This window comes from Akebia trifoliata, chromosome 14 (assembly GCF_017979445.1).
Source record: "Akebia trifoliata isolate Shusen 1 chromosome 14, ASM1797944v1, whole genome shotgun sequence".
Lineage (NCBI taxonomy): Eukaryota > Viridiplantae > Streptophyta > Magnoliopsida > Ranunculales > Lardizabalaceae > Akebia > Akebia trifoliata.
This window is the reverse complement of record NC_141388.1, coordinates 31129074-31151235: the sequence shown is the minus strand read 5'-3', so window position 1 is coordinate 31151235 and position 22162 is coordinate 31129074. Positions and strand designations below refer to the sequence as shown.

The 22162-nt window shown below is 34.6% G+C and overlaps 1 protein-coding gene and 1 long non-coding RNA gene across 5 annotated transcripts; both read left to right on the top strand.

The window, feature by feature from the left end:
- The first annotated feature begins 7723 nt into the window (after positions 1–7723).
- On the top strand, positions 7724–14686 carry LOC147386758 (AT-hook motif nuclear-localized protein 10-like). Of its 4 annotated transcripts, XR_015171654.1 has the most exons (5): positions 11757–11893; positions 12073–12156; positions 12781–12888; positions 13020–13247; positions 14135–14686. XR_015171654.1 is itself a non-coding variant. In XM_086421984.1 (4 exons), exons 2-4 carry the CDS (start codon positions 9417–9419, stop codon positions 14198–14200), a joined length of 225 nt encoding a protein of 74 aa, XP_086278110.1. In that variant the 5' UTR covers positions 7766–8149; positions 9375–9416; the 3' UTR covers positions 14201–14682. The 4 variants fall into 4 exon arrangements, 1 of the variants encoding a protein (XP_086278110.1); XM_086421984.1 differs by lacking the exons at positions 11757–11893; positions 12073–12156; positions 12781–12888; positions 13020–13247 and adding exons at positions 7766–8149; positions 9375–9443; positions 9777–9908 and having other exon boundaries at positions 14135–14682; XR_015171655.1 differs by lacking the exon at positions 12073–12156 and having other exon boundaries at positions 14135–14685.
- A 2018-nt stretch (positions 14687–16704) lies between these two features.
- Positions 16705–19270, top strand: LOC147386757 (uncharacterized). Its single transcript, XR_015172300.1, has 4 exons — positions 16705–17111; positions 17732–17791; positions 17957–18029; positions 18245–19270. It is a non-coding gene; the product is annotated as an uncharacterized LOC147386757 (long non-coding RNA).
- Positions 19271–22162: the final 2892 nt, after the last annotated feature.

The window sequence follows — 22162 nt, the reverse complement described above, 5'->3', positions numbered from 1 at the left end:
TAACATCTATCTCTATTACTCAATCAACAATTACTGACCAGGCTGTAGTCCTAGTGGCACTTATTGATTTGGTTTGATAGTGGACTTGAAGATGAAGAGAATGAGAAAGGGATTAAGGATAGAGGTTTTTTTTTATTTTTCTTTTTTGTTTTTTATGTTTTTTTTTTTTAAGAAAAATTTTATTTCCTAACTACACTACTTATTAAAATAAAAGCACATGGGTTACCTCCCAAGCAGCGCTAAGTTTAATGTCTTCAGCCGTACGTATCAAAAGGTCTGATATGTAGGAATTTTCCTAACATTCATTTTGCCGGACACAACGATTGACTTCCCACCCCAATTGATAGGCAAACAGTTTTTAATCATCGTTAAAATTTGGAAATGATTTTTTAAAATGATCAACAACCCTCGTTTGTCATCAGTTCTTAATGTCATCACCTTTTAGAAAAAAATTTCAACCATTGTATTCTCTAAAAGAATGGAAGTTGTAAAATAAGCAGAATATTTACAATCTTGTAAAAAGATAGGCTTGATGGGGTACAAGGTTGGATCAGTAATGGTCGAAATTGATGTGACTAATAAATTAGAATTCATCCTTGGTTCTTCCTGAACAACAGTCTCCTCAAATGGTGGATCAGTTTCCTTAGCAAATTTGTACAATTGATTAGCCCATTAGGAATTTGAAACATTGGTTGGCTCTCATGGGTTATCTCATTTGAAAATTGACCATCCTTTTTTTCTTCTAAAGGCATAATAAGCTGACTTAATTGGACTTCCATCGTTGCTTCGGTTGGAATTATAACCTCATTGGTTTGAATTTGAACTTCAATTGAGATAGGGTTTTCAATTATTGATGGACAATCATCGAAATCTTCAAAAGAGTAGAACTGGTCACTAATGTTATTTTGAAAGAATAGTGGATTTTCTATGATTGAGATATCCTCATTTTCAAATTTATCAAATTTTCCTTCTTCTAAGGATAACACTAGGTGACTCAATTGAGTTCCTATGTTAACTAAGGCTTGACCCATATCCCATTGTTGTTGATGATTTAACAACTGTTGTTGATAGAGCTGTTGTTGTTGGATTAACTGTTGTTGTTGAATTAAGAAGGCAGACATCATAGACTCTAATGATGACGATTGAGGAGAAAACAAACATGAGTGAGTGGATGTTGGCTCAGGCTCTGTAGCTCTGTAATCGGAGAAATGTTGAGAATCATAGGATTGCTGGGAAATCATGGTTGGATTCATCATCGAGGTGTCATGCAAATAAAAATCCTCATTGTTACCAAAATGATTACCCTGAGTGAACTCGTTCTGACACGGTATGAAATTTTGGGGAAACAAATTATCTACGTGGTATGGTTAGTCGAACGAACTGGGTGTCGACATCCAATACGAGTTTTGAGAATAATGCATATTGTCCTTTGTAGCATGAAGCATGGGCAGACTCGGACAATGATCGGGAGAATGACCGTAAATATTACATAAGATGAACGGGATCCAAGATTCTCTCCTAAACTCCATGACGATGTAAATCTGCTCGAGGTTCTGTATCTACTGTAACATACACTATGGACTTGCACACAAGAGTGGGAGGAATTCACACGTGAGAACTGGGTGCCTATTACTAGACAGCTCCTAACAAGTTCAAAGGATTAATCAAAGCCTCCAACCCAAATCTCTGAAATCAAAACAGCCAGTTTAATCTCCAAAGGAGAGGTGGCGCACAATGCTGAGCAAGGGCACTCTTAGATCACCTCTCGTCTAGAATAGACGCGTGTCTATCCGCCAAATTCACGTAGAACTACAGGGCAAGATTGCGCTTAGGCACTGTTCACGATCAAGAAGTGCAATTGGTGAAACTTTTGATTAGCTTTGTTTAATGAGCTCGATGGAATCTAAACTCCAGTCTAATTAATTTTAATTAATTAATTGGCTGTGAATTTGATTTTCCTATAAGGGCAAGATATCGGTAATGAAATCCGATTCTTATCTTATAGTGTCATCCTCGTAAGGGTACCCTTATTACTAGGTGCAATCTAAGGTGTACAGATTAGTCACTCAAAATCAATACAGAAACTCACTAGCAAGAGATGCGTGAGTGTTCGAACATTTACCTCCCGTTCTAAATGGGGGATGATCGAGTTGAGTCGACTCGGGCCACCAACACCAAATTTGGTGTACGAGCCCGAGGGGCTGAGATAGTTTCGTCCCACTATCGTCCGTCCTTAATTCTATTATAATCCGAGCCCTCTCGGATACAATTAAATTTTAATACAAATTCAAATTCCTAATACAAGTTATTTTCTAAAAAGAAATAAAATGAATAGAGAATTGGAAATTACTAATCTTCTTGGTGAGAGAACCAAATCAACGGATAAAAATTCCACGTGTCGCCTTCCGTCAATTTCCGTTGACTTTCGTCGAGTCCTTCACCTGAAAATAACAAAATTATTCAAATTAGAATGCCAAGGAAAAAACCAATATGATCATTACAATGTCCATGATGTCAGAAACTTTGTCAACAAAAATCAACAAAAAATATTGCCACGTCCCCGCGGAGCACCTAAGGTCAACCACGGAGCGGTGAAATTTTGATGAAAATTAATTTTTCAAATTGGAAATGGTTTCTGATATCCTGAGGATTGTAATGAAAATTTTCATAAATTTTTTTCTATTCGTTTGGCTTCTGTTTCAAGTAAAACAAGTTTCGGTTCTGTTACAAAAAACTGTTTCAGATACTTTCCGAATTGGAAAATGAATCAACTCGCTGTCCCTTGCAGTGGCGTCATTTTGATCAGTTGTAAAGCTTGTTGTGTAAAATAGAGATTAAGAGATGTAAAACAAGACTTTGGGCAAGTCGAATTCGTTCCATAGGGACAGTTTGGATTCAAAATCTCATTCGGATAAAAAGGCTAAAACAAAGTTAGAAACATATTGGTTTTCAAACAGAATTGATTTGTTGCACAAATGAAATGAAAATTAACTTGCAATTGAAATTTAAAACATAAAATAGAGAGTGAAAATTTGAGAGAGAAGGCATAGAGAAGTCAATCAAACCTTTGCAAATCATCCATAATATAGATTTGCTCTAAGAGATAACTCAATCCATAAAGCAAGTCATTGCTCATAGATCGGAAGGTGGAACAATTGAACTATTGAAAGTAACCAAAAACTATCCATGAAAATACTAATATGATTTAGATTGCCAAACTTATCTTCTGATTTTTCACAAAGCATAGTCATTCTTGAACTTATCTAAGTAATGGCTATCTAAGTTGGATCAGAATTATAAGTTGGATTACCTTAATCAGAATAGAATTTTCAAAATTAAAACATGTAAGCAAAATAAGAATCTAAATCTATACTAGAGGGATTAATTTGCTCTGGCTTCCTTAACTTCTCTAATGAGAATTTAACCAATCATTGCAAGTATTGTAATTACAGAAAATAACAAAAGAACAAAGAACAAGAAGATGATGATTGATCTGTGATCCTTCTCTTATAGCTCTCCAAAGAATTACCAAAACTATGAATGGATCACCCTTGAGGTTCTCACTACACTCAAGAGCTTTCTCAAAAGGAGATTACAGAGAATTAAAGAAAGAAACTAAAGAAAATTACAAAAGAGAAGAGCCCAAGAGGGACCCAAGAGGGGACCCCTTCTTTGAAATCAACCGTCTAATTTACAAAATTCGTAATCGGATTATTGGATCGACTTTTCGGATGATTCGCTTCGAAAGAACTATTTAGTTACAACCACCGAAGCTTCTAGAACATCTCATGCAAATCTCGAGGAAAATTCCTCAAATCACCGCGAAGCACCAAGGCCTAACTGCGGGGCAGTGACGTGGCGGCCAAATTCCTCGAGATTTTGTTGGATGCTTCCTTTTTGCTCGTGTATTATAACCGTCTTTGTTATTTCTTTTGCTGGTTTCTGAATGTGCCCTTTTCACCTGAAATTGGTAACAAAATTATTATTAGCCACATTATTTTAGAATTTAATATAATTTATTATTATTTTAAAGGAAGTAACATTTAAACTTTGATAATCTTGATGAAATTAAGGTCCCAAAATTGAATAATTGGGACCTTATCAATCCTCTCATGCTAAGAGTAACCTATTTACATTGAGTATTTTTTAAAAACAAAAAATTATCTTTGACATGAGATCAGAATTTATTTTTGTATAGTGTCAAAACGATCTCATTGACACTAGACTTTTTTTTAAATAAGGGCATAATCATAACTTCAATAAAAGTTTAAAAAGGGTTGTAGGCGTCGAAATTTTGACAAGGTTCCAACATCTTTTGCAAATAATAAGAAAGACCCTAAAACTTATAAATGGATCACATTTCTAAATTAAGCCCATTGATAACTAGGAATGAGCCTCTTATAATTGAGCTTTTAGGCTTTCCAAATAAAATCCATGATCTAATAAATCCAAGTGAACCACATAATTATGGGGCCCTACAACCAAATAAATGAGTTTGGCTTACCAACAATCTATAAAATCCATAAAATTGGATTTGGACAAACTTAACCTTTAACCAAAACAATCCAAACTCTTTTAATCGAGGCATAGTCGAAAAATTAAAGGACCCTAAGTCCATAAATGCAAAAGCCTTCATCATTGGGAGAGGATGGGGTTCACTTTCTCTCAGAAGACAGAAGCTCTCAATCCTTCCTTTTGAAGCAAAGCTCTTCAAGAGAGACTTGGATTTTAATTCAAAAAAAGAACAACGTCAAAAGCCATTCTTTTTAAGCTAAGAAATCCTTCTTAACCGATAAAGTGCCAAGTTCGAAGGGAAGAAAATCTATATAAACCACTACAAAAGATCAAACTCAAAAGCCCTTTGTTCCAAAGCCAAGAAATCATTTTCAACCGATAAAGTGTGTAGCCCAGAAGAAAAAAAATCTATATAAACTTTTACAAAAGATCAAAGTCGAAAGCCCTTCTTTAGAAGTCAAGAAATCATTCTCTATCAAAAAAATGTAGAGTCTGGAGAGAAAAAATTCTACATAAACCGTTAGAGAAAATTAACCTCAAAAGCCTTCTTTAAAAGCAATGAAATCCTTCTCAACCGATTAAAGTACGAAGCCCAAAAAGAAGAAAAATCTAGAAAAGCCTCTAAAGTAAATCAAGCACAAACATAATCATAGTCAAAGTAACTTTTTCAGTCGAACACGCACAAAGCCTAAAGAGAATAAATATGTACATGTGTCACCACTATATTTGTACTTAACTATTAAATAGAGGAAAATATGATGACTTGTATCTCCTTTTCATCAAAATCAATATAAAATATTTGTGATCTTGTTTCACGAATTTCTAGGTAATTATTTAAAATTTGTCATCGACAATGGTATTTTTGATAAAAAAAAAAATTTCAATTTACTATTCATGAAATCCTTGGATTGTCCTTGGTTGCACCACCTATATTAAGTTTTACCCAACCTTTACAAGGTTTCTCCCATGAAAGTGTCAGCCTTATCCTACGAGCCCATGGTCTCAACCAAAACCCCATTTCTATTACAGCATTACACTCACCAGGAGATGAGCTTCTCTAAATCACCTCTTACTGATCCTAAATTTAAATCATGGTAATTCGACAACTACATTATCTTTGGGTGGCTATTCAACATCAAGGAACAATGCATCTATTCCATGAGAAAGATCGCTACTTTTTGTTTTTATCCTTCCCTAAAATCACGATCTCCCTCCATTTCATCTTTGTGGGAGTCTGCTTATCGTGCCGCATTAGTGGAATCATCATCCATTCCTCTCATAGATATGAGATTTACCATTGGTTTTTATACTTTTTATGATGATAATCTTATCTCGTGAAAAAGTATGAAATAGAATAAGGTTTCTCGTTCTTCTGTTGAAGTTGGGTATCTAATATGTCCTTTGGCACATGTGAACTAATTTGACTTCGATCGTTGTTGATAAAGTTGAGATTTCCTATTTCTGGTTCTTTTACTTTGTTTTGTGACAACATACCTACTAATATGCTTGCTTCTGACTCAGTTCTTCATGAAAGAACTATGCATATTGAGGTTGATATTCACTTTTTCAGGGAGAAAGTTCAATCTAGTGATCCTCATATCAACTTGTCAACATGCTTACAGAGTCTGATAGTCTCTTTATCACTAATTCTCATCTTGAAACGTTGGGTTTAATTAATATATTTGTCCTAGCTTGAGGAAGAGTATTAGAAATAATCTAGTTACTATTTTAGTCCTAACTGTTTTTATTAGTAGCTTTTAATTTTATATTTCTTATATGTAAGGGTAATTTTGTCTTTTGACTATTTTATTAACATAAATTCTGCCAAGCTCTCACATGGAGACTTGACAATTATTTTTCCATAATCTTTCCCTCTTTATTTTTAATCTAAAAAAAGTGTCACAAAACTTCATGAGCACTCAAGATAGACCTTTCTCTCATTTGAGTGGGCACATTATGAACCAGCTTCCCAACACCCATCTCCACCTCCATTAACCACTAATCCATTGCATTCTTAGCAAAATATATATATACATACAAAATAAGATAATTGTTTGTTGCATGTTCATAGGTTTGTATTTATACCTCAACAAATGCACACCGATATCTCAAGATTTGCAACTAAATCCTATTCCCCATTCAACTCTATGTGGAGCTATCTTTTCAAGTACTCCTTTCAACCTGATATTTCTATAAGATGTTTGTCAACTTTAAATATTACATGCATCCATTTAATTTGTAATTCCATGCATCCATTTAATTTGTAATTCCATGTCACTAGATTCTAATTGGAAGAGCCCATTTAGCAAGTAAATCAAGATCTTGTTCATTGTGTAAAGGTCTAACCTACCTAAAGGGCGCATCTGTTAACAAAAATACTAATCCCGTACATCTGAATTTACAGGGACGCCAACAGTGGTGTAGGAGCCTCTATTTCTTTGATAATTCCATCATGGTCCTCTGAACAAGGTAAGTTATTTTTTAGCATTTTGGAACATTTTTAGTAGTTTATCAGGAAATTTTAATCTTTATATAATTTTCCTTAGTTCTGTCCAGTTTTGAGTTTTTTGGCCTCTTTTGGGTGCTCTTGTGATCCAACAAATTGTAGTGTTAGGAAATACCAGTCCTTTCATAATGCTCTCCTTTTATTAATTCAATTCTTTGCTTGTTTGATTACTGAATAAAAAAGGGTAGAGTGTGACTTATGGTTATTTTTTTTTTTTTGTCAATCTTGAGCATGTGTTTACTAGGGACCCCTTGTGCTTACTAGGGACCCTGTCTACTGCATTCAAAAGTAGAAGATCAAAAATGAATATAGTTCGATATGCTTTAACAAAGAGAGACTCTTGGAAATTAAAAATTCAAAACCCCAAGGAAAACTTGAACCTTTAAGGGCATTAGCCAAGATCAATGAGTCCGATTCAATCCAAAAAGAAAAAAAATGTCATCTTGCTTCTTCACATACTATGGAAAAATCCCAACATTTACACACACTACCTCAAAAAAGGTAAAATTCGTTATTTTTACAGCATTAAACTCGGCAGCCCAAGTCTCACGTTTATTTGGGCCGGCCCAATATACTTAAGAAAAAAATTCGACAGCCCAAGCCCAACGAATCACCGAAATTTTTATTAAAAAAAAAAAATAAACAGACAAACCAGTCGACCTTCTTCACCATTTTCATTCTTAGCCTTCTCAGCCATCTCAGTGAAGATGAAACCAGCAGATCAAAATCTCTCATCGAAGAAGCTTTTTGTTTATGTCACCTTTGGGAAGAAACGAAACCTCACATTCAATCGAAGAAGTTTTCTTCTCAGCCATTTTTATCGATTTTTGAGTTTGAAGAAGTTTCTTCCATTTCAATCGAAATAAAATATCCCTCTTGATTTGATTCTTGATTTGATTCGATCACTTTCACAATCAGGATTTGCGATTTCAATCACGATCTCTCGATCTCCCATTTCAACACCGAACGATCTCTCAATCGCACATTTCGGATCGATAACTCATTCGACAATGGATTTGTAATCTCTCAAAGCTCAAACCGAAGAAGAAATCAGAGTTCAAGTCGAAAACCCTAAGAACTGATGCTCACTTATCAGTGCCACCCATCAAATCACTCCAAATCTCATCTGTAAGTCTATTTCTCTCAAAAGCCCTAAAAAAAACTCCTAAAAAATCACTCTAGAATGCTAAATTGAACTTTAATGATCATGTTATTCATTTGTTCCTCTGTTCATGTTTGTTCCTCTGTTCATGTGTTGTTTCTTACCCTGCTTGCTTGAAAGGTTCATGCATGAATCATGAAAATTCATAGAATTTGGCTAAGTAATGTCTCTTTTTGTTGAAAACAAATCCATTATAGAACCTACAGGTTTTTAGATGACTAAGCTTTGACATTGAACTCAATTAGATTTGTGATGAAGTATGAATTTTTAAACTTAGTATGTTACTGTTAATTTAATTTTTCTGAGTCTACATAAGAAGGAACAATGAAGTATGAACATTTCCAGAATTTGGATAAAAACATAAAGGGCTGCTTTTAGTAGACAACAATTTAAGGGTTTGGCAACCAAAAACTTTGGAGTGCAGTCTAATTCAACACTAAGAAGAATTAAGATGTTTAAAACAATAAAAATTTAGGATAAATAGTTGAAAAAATGTCCACATATTTGATAAGGAAATCTTTTCTATGTTCTGATGGTCTACATCACGATATAGATTGCGCTATCAAGGGTAGTAACCAATGGATAATATGGTAGGAGCTCATGGACCTTAAATTCAACCAAAACAATTAGAAGCATGCTTATCAAAGCTTGTTTAAATTGTAATAGTAAGCCTTTTTGAAGTTGAATTATTTATTTTTTATTAATAAAGTTATATGGGGTTTGTTAAGATCATGGTTCAAACTCATCATTTGTGGAGATGAGTTTTGTGTCCATGCTTCAGATATTTAAAACAATTTTGGTGCCAATTGAAGTTCAATGACTTGTTATGCTTCATATTTGCCACTAAGCAAATCCTAGACCATCTGTTTGGTCTTTACCAAATAAACACATTTTCCCTCATTGGTATTCTTTCTTCTTTTATTTATTTATTTATCCTAGACCATCTGTTCCAGCTATAAGCTCTTTGTACACAAAACACACAACAGGCTCTAAGTCTGAGTTTCGGGAACCATAGATTTGTAAGTCTCAAGATACATGACTGCACTTCACCATAAAAAAATAACCTCTATTGCTACATGATATGATTTATTTCTCACTTTTTATTAGCTTTGACATTCTTTTTGCGCTCTATGTTTTCCTTGCCTTTGATGTAGAATGTGCATGACTTGGTATTTTTTAACTTGTTTTCAGATTTACCTTGTACAAAACATCTGTGACTTCTAATTGGGCAAGATGTACGACCTTGGTTCCTATTCCAAGGTTTATCCTCTCTCTCTCTCTCTCATTAAGATTGTAGTGATCTCATGATGATCAAAATGCTGCATTTTTTTTAATTTCTTAATTTTTGATAATTATGTGAACAATCCAATTGGAGCCGAAAACTATAATAAAATCGATTTGGTGATGCTGCTTTCCCTAGCTCCTTGTATTTGTCATTTTGTTGATGCTTTCTACTGCAATTTGGTTTGCATTTATCATGCCAACTTGTTTTTTATAGTTATGTATGCTGTAGCTTTCCCCTGCAAAAAAAATTTGGGTTGATTTTGATTAAGTCACTAACTTATTTTTTATTTTTGGGTGCTTACATTTCAGCATGTATCCTCAATAATAATGTCATTTTCTCATCATGGTCCATGGGCTGTTTGCATTCTTTTGGCAAATGGCGCTATATCCAATGTAACACTCCGTCAAGCAGCAACGTCTGGTGGAACAGTAACTTATGAGGTTTGTGTGGCTATTAATTACCTTATTCCTGCCCCTTCATTCTAAGGCTTTTCTTTTTTGTGGAGTATATTCTCTTTGTATTTATATTTTAAGGTATCGTTGGCTAGCCTCAAAGGTACTCTACTAGCAGCATTACTGTAAAAGAAATTGTTAAAGTCTTTCCATAATTGAGTGTTGTATGTTAATTTGTATCATAATTTGTAAAACTGCTTTAATGCCTTATAAATTTCAAATATATATTTTTACTACTTTAGTGACTTGCAAATTACAAGTATAATTTTTCTTTTTAAGAAAAAAAAAAAAAAAAAAAACTTTCTCACAGATCTAGTGGAAGGTTTCTCCTTGTTATTCCTTGTGTAGGCATCAATGCTTTAATTATAAAAAAGAAGAAGAGATAAAACTACATTTAGAAATTCTTATAGATACTTCACATACAACACTCAATTATGGAAATAGAAATTGGGATGCAGAACTTAACAACATCATCCAAAAGTCAGAACAATTTAACCCATATAAGCATTTTAGTTAGCTCACCTCATTGACATTCTAGAAGACTAGAACAAACATTTGTCAAAGATTATTGGTTATTTGATTAGCATTACGGCCTCCATATGACTTTGACATCATGTCAATACTTGCTTTTAAGGCAATCTATGGGAGGGCACCTTCCTCTTGAGGTGTATTGGTCGTCTTTGAGAGCAAAATCTCGCCCTGCAGACTCCAAACTCATTCTGAAATATTCGTTCATGTGGTAAAAATAATCTATTCCTTTGATCTCCAAGGCATGTGACCTTTTCCCTGCAGTCACATGACACCATAATGCTAATGGTACAACCACAGAGGTTGCCGCTTTCAATGAATGCAAAGGAATTTTCCATCTTGATCTTGTTTTTGAACAGGACATAGTTGTAAGCATTGATTTTAGTTAAGTTTTTCTCATTTTGTAGATTTGGTTGGTCTTCTCGACATCTAAGGCCTACTTACATTTGTTTGCCTTTACTAGTATCCTTTTCTTTCTATCTAAAAAATTTGAAGACACTTAGATATGACTTTGGACAGAACTGATGATAAAGATGATGATTTGCTTAGGCATGTTTTATCTTCTTCAGCCATTATAATGATCACATTATTTGTCGTTGAATCTATAGCCCAATTGTTCCTCGAATTGTACTAGCAACCACGAAGCGGATGTCACAACGAAACCCATGACACTTATAGTTATTCTAAAAATAAATAAATAAAAGGGTAAAGCTTAGTAGTAATTAAAATCATAATAGAGAGAGAGAGAGTAATTGAGTATTAGAGATAAGATTATAAGTACTACTTTTTTGGCAATTAATCGATACCCAACGCTCTAGTTTTAAGATTATAAGACCATTTTAAAACACCTAAAAATGCATCAATTTACTCATCACATGTCTCTTGACTGGACTTGGTAGGTTGCTGCTCCAACTATTCTAGTCGGCCAAAGATTTAAATGATCAACATTGTGGTTTGAGACTTTAACTAGAGAATCTAGAACCCTATTATGGGTTAGTTGACAAGTTTAATTGTAGCAACTTAAGTAGGATAAAGGATTTTGTTAATGCATCTATGAACCAAGTAGTTAGCTTTGGAGCTTTAAGATGAACAATCTCTCAAGGGAGATGTATGGTGGACAATATTGCTATGAATGTGTTGATGCAGCATTTTCCTAATTGCACTGGTAGCATAGATACATTTTTACAGGACACAATGACACATTTCTTGAAATACATGATGTACATGATTGTGGTATTACACAATGACTCTCTGCTTTGTGAGAACTTGGCTTATGTTCTTATGAACTTTGTGCATGTGCAGGCTGTCAGGAAAGTACTCCCTGCACTGAATGGGAAACTGACCAGGATGTCTTTCCGAGTACCCACGGTGGATGTCTCTATGGTGGATCTTACTGTGAGGCTGGAGAAGGCGGCCACTTATGACGAGGTCAAAGCTGCTATCAAGTAGGGATTGAAAATTATTTACTTCCTAAATTCCTTGTTGAAATAGTTAAAAGTGAATTACTATAAGTAGATGCCCAAGTACTATTAACAAAGATAGAAGCTTGGTAAATACTAGATCTTTGTGTTAAATTAGTATTTTTATTTTATATTTTAATATCATTTCTTTTTTGAGGTCTCAGGGAAGAGTCTGAGGGAAAGCTAAAGGGAATCTTGGGTTACACTGAAGATGACGTGGTTTCCACTGACTTTGTGGGTGACAGTAGGTAAGGACAAGCCTTTTTTTCAATAATTAATTTTCTGTTTGGACTTTGTTGATAGCCTACTTGTCAACTTGTGTTTGTGGGCTTTTGTATTGTTGGGCAACCTGGACCCAAGTGATGGGTTATTCTTGCATTCTATTGTTCAATGGTTCACTTCATTCACTGGATTTGATGCATCACCTTTTGGCCCTTACATTGATATTCAAGATCAGTAACATTTGGTTCTTCTTGATGTTTTGCTAGTAAGTTTCCATGTCCCTAGGAAGCTTTTTGGTGTTACCCATTTGAACATCATTATTTTTTCAGTGAATAACTTCTAAATGGATTGTGTATGAGTTATACATGAGCAACTCTTACTAAACAAAGTTCTTGCTCTAACTGCATCTCATGGTTTTGGATTTTTTACAGCTCCTCTTAAGCGCACAAGTAGCTGGTCTTTTGACGAAAAACTTCAAAACCTTGTTTCCTCATGTTTGTTATTAAAACCTTGTTTCTTGAATGGGTAATTTTAAAATAAAATACACAACAAAACCTTGTTGTACAGTCTAATGATTTGAATTGACTAATTATTTTGAGTTTCCTGAATACTCTTTTCTGTTTCATTTCTAACTTGCATTGTTCATTCAGGTTATAAAAAATTCCAGTGGTTGCAATCTTGCTGTTGATATCTGGAGTCTGGGATGTACTGTTTTGGAGATGGCCACAACAAAACCTCATTGGAGCCAATATGAAGGGGTCAGTGATTTGATATTAAGATTCGGCTTTTGAAATTTGACTCAAGTTTAATTGTTTCTTATATAACCATAACCCTTACCGCCTGGTCCCCTAACATTTACATTTGATGTTTGGCCCAATCTGGTCAAAAGGTTGCTGCGATGTTTAAAATTGGTAATAGTAAGGAGCTTCCGGCAATTCCTGATCATCTCTCCGATGATGGCAAGGATTTTGTTAGGCAGTGTTTGCAACGGAATCCACTTCATCGTCCTTCAGCTGCCTAGCTTTTGGAGCACCGTTTTGTGAAGAATGCAGCTCAATTGGAGAGACACGAGCCTTCAGAACCACCTCCAGGAGTTACAAATGGTTCAAGATCTATGGTATGATTAGATCTACTCATACACAGCACACAACTTATTTGTATTTCAACTACATTGTTGGTGTTTACTTTCAATCCTTAAAAGGCTAAATTTCTGCATGCACTCAATACACTCAACAATTGTACAAAGTCAGTGACTCTTTCCCATTTAAGTGGATAAACAAGAAGTGGAGGAAAGGATTTCATGTGACTTCAATGGCCACTGCTGGGAGCCGATGGGGTGTAAATGAATGTGAACATATATTGTGATGATAATAACTTGGGTCATCTCATCACTTGAAACTAGTTTCACAGCTGTAATACCCATTAAATTTGTTGATAAACACAATGATATTGACAAGTGGGGTTGATATTGACACAAAGCCTTATCTTTAGGCTTTAGAGAACAAGACATAATTAACATGCTAGGCTGAAGGTTTTATCTTTGGGAAATGGTCCATTAGTGGACTGTTCTCTATTAACCATGCCATAATTCTTCAGCACTTGTATAATCATGCAAGACATTGAGCCACTGCTGTCCTTGTTTAGATTAGCTTACTGCTATGACTGAGAATCATTCCTCATACTGATTGTGGTGGAATGTCCATAAGTGGAGATGGTGCATTAGTTGAAATTGATTGTAGGGAGGTACCCATTAAGTGATCATTTTCATTGTAATGGTTTGCAAACAATGATGTTTGGCGTTTTGGTTTTATTATTTATATGGTTGTTTTGTATTTGTATGGGTAAACAGTTGTTTACACAGAACATTATTCTTAGGTTTCTCTCTTGTTAATTGTTTGTTTCTATTGTTTATTTAGGAAAGTTTAGGTTAAAAGTTATAGAGAAATACCATCTTGATTTATGTGAAGAGTCATTTACAGTTTTGTGTGTGTGGTGTTCATGCAGATGTATAGAACAGTGAAGAGTACTGGCACGCTTGAATGCAGAAGAAGTCTCCAAGGTTGCTGCTAAGGCAAGGAAGAAGTCTAAAGTCCTTCAGCGCGTGGTGAGGCGGGACGTGCCTTTGGGGCTAGAAACAGACAGCAGTGGCTGGATGGTACCAAGGCATAGTAAGCGTGTCCGTCTCCCAAACTGGAGTAGCCTTTTCAGCTCTATGGGATCATCTTCATGGAGTCAAACAACATAAAACTTTGAGTTGGCCAACTAGAACCAATGAACTTTGGGTGTTTTTCGATCTCCAAAAGTTTAAGGTGAAGATCTAAAATTCTTTCATTTGTGGTACAAGGGGTTCCATTCTTTCATTTAGATGGCGAGAGGTCTTTCAAGTTAATGTGGAATCTGAATTCAACGGAGAAAACACTCGTTGTACATGATTGAACTTGGTTGTTTTAGGTCCATGCCATCAAGAGTGGATAGTAAAACCTTGTTTTAGGTTTTAGACTTCATTACATTGATGTATGTGAACATGATCTTAGGAATTCTTACAATATGTGTGATTAAAATTTTGCTTATATAAGTAAATTTTTTTTTTTTAAGTCTTATTATTCTTTGATACTATGAATTAAATGCTTGAATGCAAATTGGTGTGGATGGGATGTGAATGTCGATATGGATATGAATGTGTGATTTAAATTATGGGTTGAAGACAAATGAATAAAAACGAGTTTTCATTAGTCTTTAAATTACAGTTGAAAATATAATATTCGACGGCCTAAAGCCGTTGAAATTCAGTTAAAAAATTCCAAATTCGACAGTTTGGGCCGTCTAATTTACCAAATTCGACGGTTTTGGGCCGTCTAATTTACAAATTCGACGGTTTTGGGCTGTCTAATTTAAAAAATTCGACGGTTTTGGACCGTCTAATTTAACAAATTCGATGGTTTTGGGCCGTCTAATTTATAAAATTCGACAATTTTAGGCCGTCGAATTATATAAAATTCTATGGTTCTCAAACGTCGAATTTTTTTCGACAAGGCCAAATTCGACGAATGAATTCGACGGTCGAGGCCGACGAATAGTTACATAATTCGACGGTTTTGGGCCGTCGAATTTTGTGTATTTTCACGTAGTGACATGAACCATCAGCTTCAAGGATATGTTATCACTCGAGTTGGCAATAATACATTGGGGTAGCCTCAATGACAGCCATAAGCCGTCTTTAACTCTAAACTTAAAGATAGACTCCATCCATTAATTATTTATTTTTTAGAAATTCTTGCCATAACCTTCATTGTTTTACTCGAACAGACGGTCAAAAAACCACAGAAAGATAATGACAGCTTTACTTCATCATTTTTAGCGCAATGTAAATGTTGGGATTTTTCCATAGTATTTGAAGAAGCAAGACGAGTTTTTTTTTTTTTTGTTTTTTGGATTGAGTGTCGGACTCATTGATCTTGGTTTAATGCCCTTAAAGGTGCAAGTTTTCCTTGGGGTCTTGAATCTTTAATTGCCAAGGGTGTCTCTTTGTTAAAGTATATTGGATAGGACATTAAGCACATTTATAGAGAGCCGAATAATGTAGCGCATGCCCTTGCTTCTTATGCATCTTCTACTTCTTCTTCCTTCTATTTTTATGATGTAAATTCTCTTCCATTTCTAGCTCGGAAGGCTCTTATGGGTGATCTTCTGAATCTCCCAAGTCATAGACGAGTTCATGCCTTGTAATTTTTATTTTTGTCTTTTAATACAATTTCTTTGCTTGCTTAGCAAAAAAAATATAAAAAAGGAATGGTTCCCGCCCTTTAACAAAAATTTCTCAACAAGAGTAACTAGAACTTAAGTCTTCAACAAGGATTCTCGTGAGCTCTTGTGGTATGCAAGAAGCATCCTCAAACACATAAAAATTGCTACTATGCATTTCCAATCTCGTAAGAAAATCGGCAACCCTGTTCATCTCTCTCCAACAGAATTCTAATGAACAAATTACGTAAGTCTGAATTTTTTTGCACGTCTGTAACAAGTTCTTCCAAAAGTTTCTATTTCATTCTATATACTTTTAATAGAATAGAAAGAATTGAAAGAAATGATTATTTGCTGAAAGTTTTTCATTTTTGCAAATCTCATCGCCTCAATTATTGCCATAAGATCAACAATTATTATGTCCATCTTATCCATAGGTACCGATCCTCCAAAATCACCTTCACCTCTATAGTTCCTACCAATGAAGCCCAACCCTCCCGGTCCCATTAAATGAAATACCGGTATTAATCTTAATAATTCCCTTGCTTCTTATGCATCTTCTAGTTCTTCTTCCTCTATTTTTTTTTTATGTAAATTCTTTTCCATTTCTGGCTAGGAAGCTTTTGGGTGATCTCTCAAATCTTGCAAGTCCTAGACAATTTCTTCGCTCGCTAGCAAAAATAAGAGGAAGGGTCCCCCTCCCTTTAACAAAAAATTTCTCGACGAGAATAATTACAACTTAAGTCTTCAATGAGGATTGATGTGTACTGCTATGGAATGCAAGAAGCATCCTCAAACACATAAAAATCCCTACTATCACTACATGAAAAAGGGGAAATAGCTGCGACTTTTAAGTGACGGTCAGATTTTGATCATCGCTATAAAGTAATTTAAGACGCACCTCACTGAATCACTCTCTCCGTCTCTCTTCTCAAACTCCAAAAACCAGTCTGATTTCACTCTCTCACTGAATCACTCTGTCTCTCATCTCAAAGAGAATTAACTGCGACTTTTATGTAAGATCTCTGTCTCTCGTCTCAAATTCTCAAACTCACTCTGATCTCTCTCTCTCACGGAATCACTCTCTCTGTCTCTCACTAAATCGTCTCTCTCTCTCTCATTTCAAAATCGATTTACAAATGACCTCTGTCTCTCAAACACATGAGGGTTCAATTTCAATAGATCCGATCCGATCTCGGCCTCCCGAAATTTGAGAAATAGACTTCCTTCGACAGAAAAGGTATGATTTCCTGCAATTTTGTTGATTTTTTTCTCCAATCGATGACCTAAATCCTAGATTTTTATGTTATGCTGTAATTTGTTTGTCATGTTTTGAGATATATTACTTCCAATGCCTCAACCATGTGGAAAATTTTGATCTTCAAGGCTTGTGATTTTATTTTTTTCCCTATTTCCACAGATTGCAAGATTGAATGAAGGATTGTTGTTGTTCAATGCCATTCTTATTGTTCCAATGTTTCAGATTGTTTGTTCATCCCATTTTTTTGATCTGAATTTGATTGTTGTTCTGTTCTTCTTGTTGATTGAAAATGGTGTATTGTTTCTTGTTTGTTTGGGTTTGTTTGTGTGTTACTTGATGTATTATTTCTATAGTTTCATGAACTATCATATTTTTGAAACATATTTAAGGTTGATGTGTCAATCACATATGCACATCAATCACAACCATAACGAAGCGAATTCAACATTGTTCAACCATGTTGTTTGGAGTCAAAGTTGGATGGCTATTCGTTCAAAAGTACTAAAAGCTTCGCTTGATCTTTCATCAATACTGCAGGGTGCTTCCTATTTTTTTTTGCAACAAATTTGTAGTTTATAAATCTTTCATTGTTCATGCAGGTACCTTGTATTTTAGGTGTCAATTTTTATGATAAAGATCTTTTAGAATTTTTGGAGCAGGTAATTATTGAAATACTTTTTTCTTTTCTTTTAATAAAATCTTTTCTTTTCCACATTTGTTTACTGTGTTTTTCTTCTAGGTTTCTTAATTAATCATTCTCTTTTCCTTTTCAAGTTAAATATACTTGATGGTATCCTTACTCCTATTTATGTTTTGATCTCCAGCTTGCCGAGACAGATGGATCATCAGCAATGCCACCATTTATTCTTCGAGTCCTTAATTTCAGAGCATGTAGAGGTAGACATGTTTAAATCCTCCAATTTTTATATGAGTTTTATGTGATATTGATATGTGGTTTACTCAATCTTTATTAAATTGAGTTGTTCAAGGAATAGGATGAGATATCGTTTTCTTTGTGTTGTGATCGTTTGTTGTCCAACAAACATGCCACAAGTAGTTACAGCTTTTTTTGAGTACTAGATGTGAAGGGCTCATATGGTCTTTCCTTACAGGGAAAACGAAAATTTCACTGGAACAACTTGATATGCAAGTGTCAACACTTACCTCGGAGTTGGTGAGTGAACTTGTATGTTATTTATCAAATACTTATTTAGAAACCTGAATGGGTCTTCACTCTTGGTGATAAGTTCATGCATTCTTCATCAGATTTCCTCTAATTGTAGTGTATATAGCGTTCTAAATTTCCCCCCACAATTGACATAGGTTACTTCCCATATGTTTCTTTATTGGGGGTATGTTAATCTTCTTTTATTATTCCACTTTTATATTATAGATATCTATCTTGTTCAAGATTTTTGTCTCTTCATGTTTTAGCAACAAGTGAGAATTTCATTATAAAATGTTCACCAATTTTTAATATTTATCCTATCATCTCATTTTTTTTTTCTTCAAAATGGGATGAACATGAATATTGCAAGCATTTCTTGACAAACCATGCCCTTGATGCCATTCTTTTGTTTGGCTTCAGTTTTTAATTTTAGTTTTATTAAGTAATGATATGTAGACTCCCATCCATAAATAAAATTCTTGAAAAGTAGACACCAAAATTCCTTGTGAATAGACTGATAAATATAATGCATTTACTACAATTCAACTCAGCAAATTCTTATTTACTCAAGATGTATTTCTTTTAGTTTTTGTTTTTAATTTTACTAAGTTGTTTCTCTGATTTTGTGGGTGCATTACATGGAAAAGAAAAATCACTTGTTCTAAATTATCTATTTTAAGATTTTTTTTTTTCTTTTGCTGTTATTATTTTTATTAAAATTTTCTAATGGGTAATGGAGTTCCAATTGGGAGAAGGAATTTGCTACAAGCAATTGGAAGGGTTAAGCATCCAAACATTGTGAGATTGGGGGCTTTGTCTTCTACTATGGTTAAAAGATTGTTTGGTCGTTCTCATTTTATCTCTGGTTGGCAATTGATATAAATATCCCTTGTTATTTTTTATGTTTTTATTTTATTTGATTAAGGAAAACGTAAGTGAAAGAAGGAAAGATGTGGGGGTTTATAAGACATAATATCGGTAGCAGAGGAGTACCATATGTTTCTTTGAGTTATTGATTTTGATGATTTGGTTCTTTCTTGGTTTAAATTTGATAAAAATAATTCGATTTCATTTGGTAGTTTTAGTTTATAAAGTGAATTCGGTATTAATATCAGATTCTTGGGGAGTCTTTGCAGGACTCCGACCTGTGGTATTTACTTCAGGAAATTACTCAGACATCTGTCTGAGAGGTATCTCTAAGATTGCTCTTATGTATATTTTCTTTCGCTTCAAATTTGTTGTTTACTTGATAGTAGAATATCTCGAAGGGCAAAATCACATTCAGGTCAGGTTATTCAGAAAGTTGCTTATCTTTGGACCTTTATCTTATATTTAGAAATCACAAGGGATCACTAATGTTACATTTTCTCTAATTATTAAGCAACACCATTGTTATTGTTTGATAACTAAAATTGCAATGAAAATTGAGATCAAGAAGACCAACAAAGGAAACAAAACAAAACCTACAACAAAACCAAGCCACTAAACCACACAAATATCAGACCCACTAAAAATAATTTTGTTTTTCCATTCCATTATGTCCAAAGCTAAGTCTTTTGTTATTGAAAGACTTGAAGAGGTTGCCTAGCAAAAAAAGGGAGAGAGACTTGAAGAGGTCAATAATTCTTAAACCTATATTCTGGAAGGCTAACGAGAGGCATGCAACCTATGTCAATTGTGGGGAAAAATGTAGAGACCCTTTGGGGATGATTTATTTGGACCTTCTTGTTACAACGTGTTGAGCTTCTCATACAGTTTTCCTTGTGGAGCATCTACTATAGTTCAAATATTAGTGTTGGGAAAGAAACAAATCTCTATCTCCTATTAATTTAAGTAATCTTGATGTTCTGTTTTGGGCCCTCACAGACAAAACCTGTTAAGGTACGTACTGCCCATCTCTTGTGTTATTCAATTACCAAGATAGTGATGCTTTTGATTTACTTCTATCATATTGCCAAGTTTGCAAGTCTAAATACAACATACTTAGGTTCACATTCACTTTTTAAGTATGAAGATGAACCATTTTTCATTTCTTATTGAATGTTTTATTTTACTATTACTTGTTATTTAATTTTGACCCATCTGTTAAGAATTTTGGTTCGTCATTATGTACTGATTGGTTACTTGTTATTGAATTCTTTTTGTTTTACTATTGATTGGGTTCACATGCACATTTTAGGCATTTCATATGGGTAGTGACTACATGTCCCATGATTGAATACCCAGATTGAACTAGACGTTACTAGTGAAAACACTGTCAAAAAATATTAGGATGACAAGTGCCCTATCAAATGAAATCATCATGTTTTATAGAGCATCGGTAATTCACTTCCATATCCCATAACGTGTATTTGCAGCCATGTTTTGGTTTCGAATGACATGAGCTTTAACGGTTCAGATTATTTGTTATATCACTATCTTCAAGAATATGCTGCAGTTAGTCGTCTAGAATTTTTTTAATCTTTAAATAACGTGTATTTTTTCCATTTATTTTATTTTATTTTTCTGCTTTGAGTAAAGTGACCTCATGAAGCGCTACTCATTAAAACTGTCCCATTTAACTTATAGTCTTAGTTGCATATTGCATATTGAATTTCCTAACTGATTTTGATTACCTGCTTATTAGGCATTCTTGGCCAGTCCTTGTTTGGTTCCTTGTCCTTCTTTCATTTGACATTAGCTTGGCATATTATCCTTGAATTCAGATTTGTTTTTCTTATATGATTTAAGAACAAGGGAAGATTGGATGATCTGAAAACTCTTGCATTGTTCTAGATCCTTTTTTTTTCTTCAGATTATTAGCATGATTCTTCTTTTATTCCATGTGTCACAAATTGTTTAGGGGGGTTCCTAATATGCTCTTTCTCAGGTTTCACGCATTTAGCATTTGCTTTCGGATATGAGGCAGGGATCACTAAATGTCCAATTGATGGTAACTTAGTCCCCCTTGGTGCTCTTATTACATTTGTACAAAAGGGACTTCAATATCTTGAGATGGAAGCGAGCTTGAGTAATGTGAGTGTGCTTAATTCATTGATAAATGATATTTTACATTCTTCTTACGTTTCTTAGAGCATTTTATACTGTATCCTCTGGAGTTTTATGCTGATCGGTGCTTGTTTTAAGCTTTCTAGGGTGATGTAGATGTGGATGACGGCTTCTCCTTTCTTCAACCTTTATATGTGTGTGTGTGAGTGCGCTCGTGTGTGTATCTTTGCACGCGTGTGTGTGTGTGTGACTTGGAGTGTATGTGTGTGTGTGCGTGCTTGCCTATGCGTGAGTTGGATTCCAGTGACCATTTTATTATGTGTGTGTGAGTTGGATTCTGTGAGAATTTGTATCAGTCTATGTAATAGTAGCACAATGAGATCTAATAGAGAGGGCATTTAGGTCTTTTCATATTGATAGTTGGGGTAGGTCATCAACTTCAAAATATAGGGATATCTCCAATATTCAGCAATAAATGAGGGCGCTGGTGTAAAATTTTTATTTTATTTTCAAAAGCTTTAATAGCGACAGCCAAAACCGTAGCTGAAGCAAGAGTTAACATATTTTTTTTAAAAAGACTACCCTATAGCGACGGCCAATAGCGGCTGTCGATATAACATTTAGCGATGAGATTATTAGCGACGAGTATCGACGGCCTCTCTGACTATCGCTAGATGTTATTGCGACGGTATTGTGTACCTATAGCGACGGTCTCGACCGTCGCTATAGCACTATTTTACTGTAGTGTATGCATTCCCAATCTCGCAAGAAAATCGGCAACCCTGTTCGCCTCTCTCCAACATAATTCATATGAAAAAGTTAGGAAAGTCTCTGACTCTTTTTACACCTCTGTAACAAGTTCCGTATACTTCCA

What these genes read in the sequence shown, in the direction of transcription:
- LOC147386758 (XM_086421984.1), top strand. Translation starts at nt 9,417, where the DNA reads ATGTACGACCTTGGTTCCTATTCCAAG. An exon ending in ACCTTGGTTCCTATTCCAAG is followed by an intron (nt 9,444 to 9,776) that starts GTTTATCCTCTC and finishes CTTACATTTCAG; the next exon opens with CATGTATCCTCAATAATAAT. An exon ending in GTGGAACAGTAACTTATGAG is followed by an intron (nt 9,909 to 14,134) that starts GTTTGTGTGGCT and finishes GTGTTCATGCAG; the next exon opens with ATGTATAGAACAGTGAAGAG.